At 31.5% G+C, this 12834-nt stretch overlaps 1 protein-coding gene across 1 annotated transcript; it reads right to left on the bottom strand.

Annotated features, from left to right (window-relative positions):
* Positions 1-4828: 4828 nt before the first annotated feature.
* LOC115961450 (TMV resistance protein N-like) lies at positions 4829-12834 on the bottom strand. The gene is made up of 4 exons (XM_031080432.1): positions 12185-12834; positions 6300-6408; positions 5287-6054; positions 4829-5095 (listed from the first exon to the last, which is right to left on the bottom strand). The coding sequence occupies exons 1-4, from the start codon at positions 12667-12669 to the stop codon at positions 4829-4831; spliced, it is 1629 nt and encodes a 542-aa protein (XP_030936292.1). The 5' UTR covers positions 12670-12834.

Here is a 12834-nt window from a genome sequence, read left to right on the forward strand (position 1 = left end):
AAAGAAAAAAGAAGTTACTCAGTACTTTATTTCTTGAAAGTAAAGTACCATACAAACAAAAAAAGAAAAAAAGAAAAAAAGATAAAGATAAATCACTACATAGTCCACACTCTAAATATTAATTACTATCTCAAATATTTATAATCCACATAATAATATAAAATTTACAAAAAAAAAAAAAAAATTTACCAATACTTTATATTTTGAAAGTAAAGTACTATACAAAAAGAAAAAAAAAAAAGGATAAAGATAAATCACTTCACATTCCACACTCTATATACTAATTACTATCTTAAATATTTATAATCCACTTAATAATATAAAATTTATAAAAGAAAAACAAAATTTATCCAGTATTTGATTTCTTGAAATTAAAGTAAAGTACCATACAAAAAAAAAACTTTAAAAAAAGAAAAGAAAAAGATAAATCATTTCACAGTCCACAATCTAAATACTAATTATTACCTTAAATGTGGGTAATTCCATTGTACACTCCCCCTTTTTTTTGGGTATGGTACCTACTAGTAGGCAACTTGCTATACCAGGTTACTAAAACATCACATCTGACGGTTTCATCCTCACATTATGCAATTTCAATATCACATGTGACAGTTCTTTTGTCATATTTGGTGGTTCCCTTATTTTTTCTCACGTTTGGCAATTCCATCCTCACATTGTGCAGTCCCAACATCACATGTGACTGTTCTTTTGTCACATTTGATGGTTCCCTTATTTTTTCTCGCATTTGACAGTTTTATCCTTACATTATGCAGTTCTAACTTCACATGTGACAGTTCTTTTGTCACATTTGGTAATTCCCTTATTTTTTTTCTCACATTTAACGGCTCCATCCTCACTTTTTTTTTAATAATAATAAAAAAAAGTTCATACACAACTCACGCACACAGGATGGAACTCAGGTTTTCACCATCCACCCTTTACTTATGGGGAAGCAGATGCCATTTGGTCCAATGGCTGATGACATGTTTAATCAAATCTAATCTCAATTTTATTGACCTAAGGAAATCAAATTTTCAATGCCACATTTCTGCCACATCCATTCTTTCAACATACCTCTTTTTGCTGTAACAATTCTTCCTTCCTGTAGAAAATCACAAGAGACGTGGAACTGAGAAGACCTCAGAGAAGGGAAACCCTTACCCACTACAAGAAACTTGATTTGTTTCGACTTACATTTTTCAAGGCTTCACAAGACACTGTGGAAATTGTAAAGTTGTAATTTACAACTATGTTTTATGTTGGCTTTATTCCATAACAAAAAATGTTGTAATTGTATTAATTTATTTCCTTGTATTTTGTGGGATTTTATTGTATTAGGTTTAATATTAAGTTGGTGAAGAATTGAGCATGAATTGAAGATCAGTGCAGTTTTGTGACTAGCTCTCGTGAAGTTCGCGAGAAGAGTAACCTGCGAAAAGGGCACGTGAGAAGCACATGCTGGAAGCTAAAGAGTCGTGCTAGGCTATCAATTTCGTGACTATCTCGCGAGAAGGACCAACTCGTGAGGTACTCGTGAAACTCTCTACCTTGAGGATTTTAAGTGTGACTTTCTTACCCAACTCATACCTTTTCAGAGTGTAGTAAGTGTTTTGGAGCTTGGGAAGCTTTGGGGATTTGCCAAAAGAAGCCGGTGAGGCTTGACAGATGTAATCAGGCATATTGTAGGATTTAGAAAGTTAGAGAAGACATGACTCCGAGAAGTCCGTTGGTAGCAGGAGCTTGGAGGGCTCAAGTATATTGGGTAGACTAGGCTTGGAGGGTCTTTTGTTATTTGTGTACTCCAACTTGATTCTCTAATGGATCGATTTCGACTTGGAGGGTCGCGGAGAGGTTTTTCGCCGAGTTCTTCGGTTTCCTCTTCGATAACACGTCTCGGTATTATCTTGTATTTGCATCTCTCTTCCGTTACTCTTGTACTTTACATTTATTGTTTGTTGTTCATGTTTATGCACTAGAGTAGTATCGGTTCATTGCACTCATTTACTCTTGTTCTGCACTTTGATTAAGTAAGAGTAAAAGGAATCGAACCATAATTTTTAATTGGGGGTCTAAATAAGCTCATGTGTTTTTAGCACAAATCTGAGCCATTTCATGTGGTATCAGAACAGGTATACTTGTTTGTTTTCATTACCTAAGTGTGATCCTTGACCCCTTGTGTTTATTGCCATGGATAGTGTTTTGTATGCTTCTATGAATGATGTTAATTATAACATGTCATGTGTTTGTGAAAATGCCTTTATGAGTGTTTATCCTCATACTTGTGATGACATGTTACATGAATCTATGAGTGTTGTTAATATTCCAAATGTCAAACTCTTGAAGAAAAAGGCTAAGAAGTTTCATGAGAATTTGAACAAGTTCATTTGTGAAAAAGATGATTTGATTGCTAAGTTCAACGAATCCAAAAAATTGGCTAAAAAGTATAAGAAACTTGCTGAACATTCTCTTGAAAACTAAAGGAGTTTGAATGTTTAAATGTGGACTTGGATGCTAAACTTGTTTTGTCTAACCAACTTGTTGATGATCTTAAATGTGAAAACGAATCTCTTAAGATGTATGCCAAGTGTTTGATTGTTGGACCTGTTGCTAAAAAGGAAGAAAATATATGTTGCAATCATGTTGTGAGACCTGATTTTTACCTAGTTTGAGTTTTACCTCTAAAGACAAATCGATGTATATTCTTCCACACAAAAGAAACCAAAAAGTGGAGAGAAAGGCTCTTAAGCCTAAGACTTCATTTAGGTCTCATCCTAGGGATTTGAGTGGATCTAAGTTTGTTCCTACTTGCCACCATTGTGGTGTGATCAGTCATATAAGATCTCAATGTTCTAGGGACAACATTGAAATAAATGTAAAAGGGAATCTTCTGCTATTTCACAAAGAGGGCAATGGGTTTTTGAGAATCTAACAAGGTTTTGAGTAGCGACTCTACGTAAAAACATTTTAAAGTTTTCATCAAAGGACACTCTCAAACCTTCATGAATTCTTATGCAGGTCATCTTATCTATAGCAGGATTCTGAGAAGGACAAATGCATGCTACATGGGCCCCACACCTTTCTATTGTAATTTTTGCCTCTTTTGGATCACAATTTGAAACTTCAAATAGAAGCTCAACATTGTTGCAATCCTCTAAAACTATGTCGTCAAATGAGCTATTGCTTCTATAGTGAAACCACATAAAAGATGATGATTCTAAAAAAAATTCACATGAAAATAAACTTTTTTTATAACCATTGAAGAAAATGTAGACAGAACAAAGAAAACCTTCATATCGAATTGCCACAATATCCTTCAGTTCTATTTTTAAAGCAACACAGAAAGCAAATGCTAGGGATTCCGAACCGATCAAGAATGATATGGAGCTTCCAACACTTTGATGGTTGAACCACTTTGGAATCTTAGTTCCTGGAAGGACAAGGTTAAAGTGAAATCCATCATCAACAGGGTCAGGTGCCCAACACTTTTCATGAACAAAGTCCTGATGCAATGATCCCCTTGAACATACCATATTTTGTGGAAGCCCAAACATTTCTCCAAACTGATGCAAATTTAAGAAACTTCAGTTTAGCAAATTTAGTCATATATTATATTTGGGAAATTTAAACAAAATTGTTTCTTTCTATGAGAAAGGGAGAGACCTGACTCAATAATCTTCTTCTTGATTGTGAATCCAAGGAACCACACCCTTCTATGTATAAACCTTCTTGATGTGGTGAAAGTCTTGGAATTTCCCGAAGGTACCAGCAGTGGTGAAAGTAAAGAATTTTTAATTTCTGAAATCTGATATTGATTTCAGGGAGGGTAGTAATGTTGCTGTAACGGATACCTAAAAATTCTAATTTGGGGAAACAATCAGGAGTATCCATGGCTTTTGGAAAATTGTCACAATCATCCATACAGAGTACGCTAAGATTTTTTAAATTAGAGATGCTACTTGGAACCTCTTTCACGTTTTTTAAACTTATACTTAACTGATGAAGGGCAATGAGATATCCTATTGATGAAAACAATGCTTCCATTCCTTGCTCAAGACTTTCACAGCCATGGACAAAAATCTTTTTAAGAGATTTCAACTTGAGGTTTCTTGGTAAAATTCAAAGATTTTGGCATCCGCCGAGATTAAAGAATTTAAGCTTTTCAAGAAGTCCAATCGACTGATAAACCTCAACTAAATTTATGCATGCAGCAAGGTCCAATTCCTTTATGTTTGGGGCAATTAGTGATAAGTCGGGTACCTTTGTAATATTTTTACAATATGACAAATCCATATATATCAATGTTTCGAATCGACACCTCTGTAGAAAGAAGAAATATTATTTTGAAATTTATTAGTAAAAAGAAAAAAAAATTAATATAATAGGCTAAGAGGATAGATTAAGAAATACTACATGTTCAATTACGAATTATTGTAAACATTTTTTAAAAAAAATGCTAAAGATACTACAAGTATTACAATATAAAATTTACAAACTAATGTAATAATGAATGTAAATGTTGTGCTTCAACTAACTCATAAATAAATATTTGAATTGTCTCTTTATGCTTGGTAACACATCAATTTGATCAATTTGTACACTCAATATAGTAAAACTTGTAGTGCATGTAAAATTACTCTTTTTTTAAGTGCACAAATTGATTTTGTTCATTGAAAATGTATACAAATATTATTTAATTTAGTATTAAATGCATGGTTTAGTTTTAACCACAAAAAATAAAATAAAATAAAATAAAATAAAATGCACCTTAACTTGTTCCCTAAGAGCACTCATTCACAAAAGCCTAATAAGAATTTATAAATGCTAGTGATCATACCTCGAAATGCTCGTCCAATTTTATGTGGCTTTGTTGCATATTGAGTACAATGAGGTTTTTAGGCTCAAAGGCTGATGGCAAGGAAGATAAAGGAAATCCATTCCAATCAAGTAACCTCAACCCATTGGGAAGAGATTCAAGGTCTTCACAAATTACATTGCGAACTTTCAAATATTTGAGATTCCTCATCTTTTCAAGATTCAACTTCATGATTTTTGGTTTAGGCACACACATTGTTATGCCTCGAATTTCATTTGACCCCTAATTGAACAAAACATTAAGTAAACCACAATGTAAAAATAATTCACCAAAAAATAATAGATTGTTAAACTTTAAACAAAAGCCATGCTCATAAAATTATATTTTCTTAAACATTAAAAAAATAAAAGGAATAAAAATGACTAAATCCCCTTGTGAAAAAATAGAAAAAAGTAAATCAAAACAACTCATACCGTATTTTCAATTAGTATTTCAGGAGCATCCTCATAACACAATAGCCTACTACGCTTCTCGATCACATCTGGTGATTCTTGTCGAACAATTTCCCAACCCATTTGTTGAATCAAGTCATGCATCAATAGTTTGTTATCTTCAGTAACAATTATAAGACACTTGTCAATAAGTCTTGCAATATCATAATATGGTTCATGGAAATTGATGTTTCTTAGTATATCTACAACTTGATCTTTGTAGAATCCTTTAAGAAAGCAAGCAATATCAAGAAACATTTCCTGTTGAGTTTGGTCCAATCCATCATAGCTTATTTTGAGTATTTTTTGAATGTCTCCCTTGGGAATTCTTTTGTATTTGTCTAACGCACTTTTCCATTCATGTTTAGTTCTTCCATACAAATCTGCGCCAATTATTTTTAGAACTAATGGAAGACCTTTGGCATAATCTATAAATTTGTTGACCAGTTCTGAATAATCTTCCTTGAAATTGTTTCTTCCAAAGGCCTCTTGACAAAAGAGTTTATGAGCTTCATGTTCATTTAACTCTTTCACCTCGTAGTACATTTCATGAATATTTTTTGTAAGAGTATCAAGCAAGTGTTTGTCTCTTGTGGTTATAATGATTCTACTTCCAGAAGTGAACCGATCATAATTTTCAAGAAAAAATTCTATCTCATCCAATTTTTCAACATTATCAAGAACTATAAGAATTCTTTTACAATGAAGCCTTTCAATTGTCACATTGATTCCTTTAGATATACTCCCCACCTTCAAATTTTGATACCCTAAGATCTCATAACAAAGTGTCTCTTGTAATTGAATTACGCCATCATTTGTCCTTGATTTTTCACTAACATTATCTAGAAAGCTGGTTCCATCAAAACAATAATGAATTGTGTGAAAAATAACTTTTGCAATTGTTGTCTTACCCACTCCGGGAAGGCCAAAGATCCCTACAATGCGGACACCATTTGATTTAATATCTAAACACCGATTTATGCGATGTCGTGTACACAAGTATCTATTCCAACAAGATATTTTGCAACAGATAATTTCATGTGATTTAATTGAGCACTTGAGATCTCTTTAAAAATTTCTTCAATAAATTCAAATTGAGAGCACCTGCAATTGTCATTTACATAACATAAAAAGTATGTAATAAGTTAGAATAGAATATAGAAATACATGAACAAGGACTAAATTCAAGATGTTTCGTCTGTGCACTACAACTAAAATATCATATAATCTATATCTATATCTATATAATAATATATAAAAGTTAAAGTGTAGAATTTAATTTTGTTACACTCATGTTAAGCCACATCATCAGCCGCACCACCATTTTATATATATATATATATATATATTCAATAGTACACCATGACTTTACACATTCTCTAACCTCATTGTAACTTATCAATCATAATAAAACCATATATCTTTTGGCAATATATAACTTCTCAACTTATATCCCTATATTCCCTCAAAAAAAAAAAAAAAAAACTTATATCTCTATAGTTTTTTAATCAATTTTTACCTGCATTATCTCTTAAATTCTAGCATTACATTATTTTTTAACCTTTCCTCTTCTCATTGTAAACTCTACTTCTCCCTCCATTATATCCCACTCTAACCTTATTCTTCCTACAACCATTTTTCAGTTGTTTTAAATTTTCATTTAAATTTCTTATTGCCTCTTTTGTATCTCTCCCCTCTATTCATTCTATGTTTTGCTTGCAAATTCTTTGTTATTGTTGATTTGATTGTCACGTCTCATTTATGTTAGCAACGTTATGCTTATGGCCAAAAAGTTTCCAAGTTAAGTGTTAGAGATATAATGTTACCCAGCTATCATATTCAAATTAATTTATGTTTATTTACTACTAATATTATTTGATCCATATTTGGTTTTTGGTAAAATTAAAACAAGAGACTAAGGTGGTAACTAAAAGTAGAGAGAATAAAATTCTTTAAATACTTACAAATTACAATACATACACACTCAAAATGGCCTCAATTTTTTTTTTTTTTTGAAACTTAAAAATGGCCTCAATTACTGTAGCTTTTGTTAGTTTTAATTATTAACTAGTGCATAGCCCGTGCATATACACGGGTACAGTTTTTAAAAATCACAATTATATGGTTCAAATTATACATTGTTTTTAGAAGAGATTACATGATATTAGCTTTATATATATAATTTAGAATTTAATTGTTTTTAAACTCTTTGGTTTTTATACCTAATAATTCACTTGTCACAAAAATCAAAAACTTAGATGGACACATGGTGAAAAATTGAAGAGAAATTTGGTTGTTGATGTGATTTTTTTTTTTTTTTTTTTTTGACAGGAGGTAGAAACAATTTAAATATAAAATTAAAAACTTAGATGGACACATGGCAAAAAATTGAAGAGAAATTTGGTTGTTGATGTGATTTTTTTTTTGAATTTTTTTTTTTTTTTTTGGGACTTTGGATCCTGAAAGTGTTTGTATATGTACACTTTTTTTTTTTTTTTTTTGACAGGAGGTAGAAACAATTTAAATATATATATATATATTTGTTCCTTTTAGGTTTTGAATCATGTTTTTGTAAGGGTTTGGTTTTGGAAATTTTTTTATGCTATTTACATTATTTTCTTTATAAAATTTTGAGATAAGTTTTTGTTAGGTTCTAAAAGTTTAAAACAATTGGCAAATTGTGAACACAAACTTGTCTAGATATAGATCTTAGAGTCTATAGGTATTATTAGACAATACTCAAGGTGATTCAAGTCAAGATTCAAGAACAAGTAAGGTGTAGAAAAGAGAATTCGAAATTTGCCTAGTTTGATCAATCGAAGAACAAGCTCGATCGATCGATACACGTATTTGCAAAATTTTAAGTTCGGCCCAACAATAGTTTAAGCCCATTAAGGATTAGGGTTTCAAATCTACTTCTTCTAGTATATAAAGGAAACCTTAAGCACGTTTTAGGCGTAAATGCACTTTTAGTCCCTACATTTTGACTTTTTTCCATTTTAGTCCCTACATTTTATTTTTACCACTTTTAGTCCCTAAACCAATTAACGCGGGACATTTAAGTCCTTGAAGCACCGTTCCATCACCAAACTAATGGGGAAACTGACGGATTAATAAAATAATAATAAAATTTCTAACCTTCTTATTTTTTAAAAAAGAAAAGAAAATATTTTCAATTAATTTTGTTTCTCTTTTTTTGGGAAGAACATGAAGAACATGTTCATGTTCTTTATGTTCTTCCCTATAATCAATCTCCAGCAAAAAACAAACCCTAAACCCAGATCCTAACCAAACCCCAAACCCATATCCCTAGTAAAGCAAACCTTAGCCTTTAAACCCCTAAATTTTCTTGGCAAACAAACACACAAAAAAAAAAAAAAAAAAAAAAAAAAAAAGCCCAAATCACCACCACCGAATCAAAGAACATGAAGATCAAACCCAAGCAAAAGATAGAAACAATTGAAATCTGCCACTAAAAAGAAAGATTAAGACCCATGAAAAACAACCCCACCCATGCCATCCATCAAGCCACCAAATCAAACAATTGAGACCCAAAATCCATCAACCAAAAACTGTACAATCTTGATCACCAAATCCACCTCCAACCCACTAAAAGCAAGTCCCACCACAACCCAACCTCTAGAAACCCAACTAAATAATATTGAAGAAGGAACAAGATTGACAGCGGCTGCTGCTGTTGCATCTGATACGACGACATTTGCATCAACAGAGCCACACCGGGAGGTTGAACTCCAGGATTTTGATAATTCGGTATGGGCGAGAACTGCAACACTGGCCGGAATGAAGGCGCTAATGGAGGAGGAGGCATGACAACTCCTCCGCCGACGGAGACCTACGGCACCGGCGGTGGCGCCACGTAGGGCACCTGCTGAGGCTAAGGCTGTAATTTTGGTTGTAGCGGCGGTGGTGGCGAAGTGTTCAAATTAGGGTTTATGGCGTTCGGCGTAGATGTGGACGATGGTGGAGGAGTTGACGATTGAGGTTGTGGATCGGGTTGGGGATTTAGGGCTTCGAGTTCGGGTTATGGAGGATTGGATTCTAGGGTTTTAGTAGTAGAGTCAGCCATGGTTGCAAAAATATAGAGTGAAAAAATAAAAATAAAAATGAAGATTTATTTGTGTTGTTGTTGTTGTTGCAGTGCATGACTTTATCAGAAATGATCTTGATCACCAGATCCACCTCCGACCCACTAAAAGCAAGTCCCACCACCACCCAACCTCTAGATTCTTCATGTTCTTCCCAAAAAAAGAGAAACAAAATTAATTGAAATCTTTTCTTTTCTTTTTTAAAAAATAAGAAGTTTAGAAATTTTATTATTATTTTATTAATCCCAATTTTCCTGTTTGCTTGGTGACGGAATGGTGCCTCAAGGACTTAAATGTCCTACATTAATTGGTTTAGGAACTAAAAGTGGTAAAAATAAAATGTAGAGACTAAAATGGAAAAAAGTCAAAATGTAGGGACTAAAAGTGCATTTACGCCCACATTTTATTATGACTTTGGAGGTTCTCTTGTGAGATCTAAAAGGTTCGGTGCCTTCCTCTATCAAAGTCACTACCAGATATCACTCTCATATCTTTAGAATCGGTAGATCTGAAGTTGCTGCATCAAGATCAACAATAGTTGAAGATCTAAACCTTCAAGGGTGGTCTTGGAGTCACAAACAGGAGAGTTTTTGTTTTTTTGTTTTTATCACAAGTGTGGGTGCTTGTGTTGCAAAGGCCAAGGAAAGAAGTACTCCATGGTCTTGGAGCTATCATGGAATCATGGTAGTAAGTTCTAAGTGTAGTAGCAATAGGATGATAGTTGTCTAAGTCTTATTGTAAACTTCAATTCTTTCTAGTGGATTTGCTTTTTATCTTGAGGATAGTTAGGTTAAATCCTCCCTAGGTTTTTTATCGGTTTAGTCCTGGGTGATCATATCATTGTATTCTTTATATTTTTGCTGTTTTACATGATATGACTTTATTATTTTAACTTAGATCTGAATAATAAACCTAAGTATTCACTAGGTTAAACAATCTAATTTACAGGGATCTAAAACCTAATAGTTTTCTACATTTTAGGTATCAGAGGTGACTTTTTTTCCCCTTAATCAAGGTTTTGATGTATTTTAGGTCCTGAAAGTAGTTGTTTCATTTTTTTTTTTTTGTTTTTGTTGAACTTATAAATTTTTTAGATACATTTTCCGTGGATTTGATATTAGGGAGATAAAGTTTGGATATTGAGAAAAATTTTCAAATTTCTAACATAGCTAACTATATTGTAAATAATATATGGAAACGGTTATTTTTATGCTTTACCTTTTAAGTTCTCGATTAAATTTTTTTTCATTTGATAATAGAGAATTTTTTTACTAATTATAATAGGTATATTCGTATTACCTTTTTATAAAACATTTATGCGCATTGTGCAAATCAACGACTCGTATATAACAAAAGTTGAAACCCTAAAAGTTGTGGTTACAACATGTGACATACTCTCTTTGAGCCAAGCTCCTATGCCTTTAAAAGTATTGGTTAATTTCCGTAAAAATAAAATAAAATAAAAATAAAAATAAAAAATAAAAAATTGGTTAATTATAAATTAATATTGAATTGTATGATTTATGTTGTTAGTGAAATTATAAAACCTTTGGTACACTATATAAAATTTTAAAATGATAAAATAATCAATCAAGTAATTATTGTCACCAAAAAATTTGCAATAAAGTAAATTTTATAATTTATGTCCAAATTATATCATACCATATACTATATACTAATAAAAATTGTATCCTACATTGTAGTTGTGCTAAGTGGATGCCCTCCTCTTTATTTATTTGGTTTGGTTTATATTTTTCTTTTTCTTTTTTTCTCTTTAGGTCATTTGGTGTATTATAAGTAAATTATAACAATTTCATAGTTGCTCTAAGTTGAACTCTATCGTCAATGTTTCAAAATTTTTAAATAAAAGTTAACCAATTAAAATTCTACTCCAAAGAGTTTTTCAAATTTTGAGAGAAATTTCATTATTTATTTTATATTATGTTAATGGACTACCACAAATTTTTGGTTTAATAATAAAAGTTTAATTATACAAGTCATGTTTGCACTATGTAGCATAATATAATTTCACCCTTTCGCTTATTATAAATAAATTAAAATTATTAACGTAGTTTACTTTTAAGTAAAACCATAGTACAAAATATTTAAAAATATAAAATAATATTTTGATAAAAAGTCAATTATAAATTTCAAGAAATTTAGAACGTGTTTCATTATTTATTTTAAATGATTTTATAATCTATGTTAAACTTGGTTTTACATGGTGGGTATTCACCATGTAACTTAAGTAAATTTTTATTATCTAATTTATAATTCACTTTTAACTTTATTATTGAAGTATTTTCTTTAGTTTAAATATGATTTTTTATTATACCTTGCATCACACATGCATAACACTAGTTGTTAATAAAAGTAAATTACACCCTAAAAAAATAAAATAAAATAAAAGAAGAGTAAATTACATTAATTTTATATATGTGAGGAAACAAGTTATTAGGGACCTACTTTTGATGTTTTAACAAAATTATTAAGTACTTTTTCGAAAACTTTCTAAATATTGCAGAAGAAAGTCCTAATTAATTGGTAAGATTATCTTGATTGTATATGATTATGTTTCTGTCATTGATCTTTGTAGCAACTAGATTAGCAATGAAAAATAAATACTTTCATAATTTGACCCAAAAAAATTAAAGCCATCAATGAAAAAAATTAGTGGTAACTGGTGTTAATTTACTTAAAATTTAGTAACTAGACACACAATTGAAAATTATAACAATAAAAATAAAAAAAGTGAAAGGGTAGTAATTAAATACCCGTCCTTGTAAGTCAAACCAGATATGCTACCAGCTTTTTTTAGAACTTCCCTCCATTTTTGCACCTTCTTTATATTATTTACTTCATGTTTTACTAAAGCTTCTCCAAATTTTCCCTTTTGGTTACGTACTTCCGAGGGATCCACCTTATAAAACACTAGGAGCACCATTTGTCCATTCTTCTTACACTCAAGAATTTCGACAAGTTCATCCAAGCACCAAGTAGAAGATGCATAGTTCTCAGAGAATACAATTATGAAACTCCTTGAACTTCTAATAGCTTCGAGAAGTTCAGTAGAAATTTCTTCTCCCCTTGGGAGTTCATCATCGATAAAGGTGTGAATACCCTTCAACTTCAAAAAGCCATTCAAATGGCTCGTAAAATCCATGCGGATATCTTCCCCTCTGAAACTCAAGAACACATCATATTTGTATTGGTGGGTGATGGAGGAAAAGGAGGCTTGTTTGTTTGTCAGAAAAGCCATGGTGAAATGGTACGTATGAGAAGATCTAAAGGGAAGAGGAGAAAGAAAGCTTGATGAAATTAGGCAAAGGAGAGTGAATGAAAATTAAAATAAGAGTTTTTTCTGAATGGATTTTTGAGAGAAAATGGGAATGGCAGAGCGAAGAAATTGAATGTTAGTTGTTGT

Source organism: Quercus lobata, chromosome 9 (assembly GCF_001633185.2).
Source record: "Quercus lobata isolate SW786 chromosome 9, ValleyOak3.0 Primary Assembly, whole genome shotgun sequence".
NCBI lineage: Eukaryota > Viridiplantae > Streptophyta > Magnoliopsida > Fagales > Fagaceae > Quercus > Quercus lobata.

Coding starts and splice junctions, on each gene's coding strand:
- LOC115961450 (XM_031080432.1), bottom strand. CDS start 12,669: ATGGCTTTTCTGACAAACAAACAAGCCTCCTTTTCCTCCATCACCCAC. Junction 6,409..12,184: donor GGTTTGACTTACAAGGACGG/GTATTTAATTAC, acceptor TGACAATTGCAG/GTGCTCTCAATTTGAATTTA. Junction 6,055..6,299: donor TTGTTGGAATAGATACTTGT/GTACACGACATC, acceptor CAAAATTTGAAG/GTGGGGAGTATATCTAAAGG.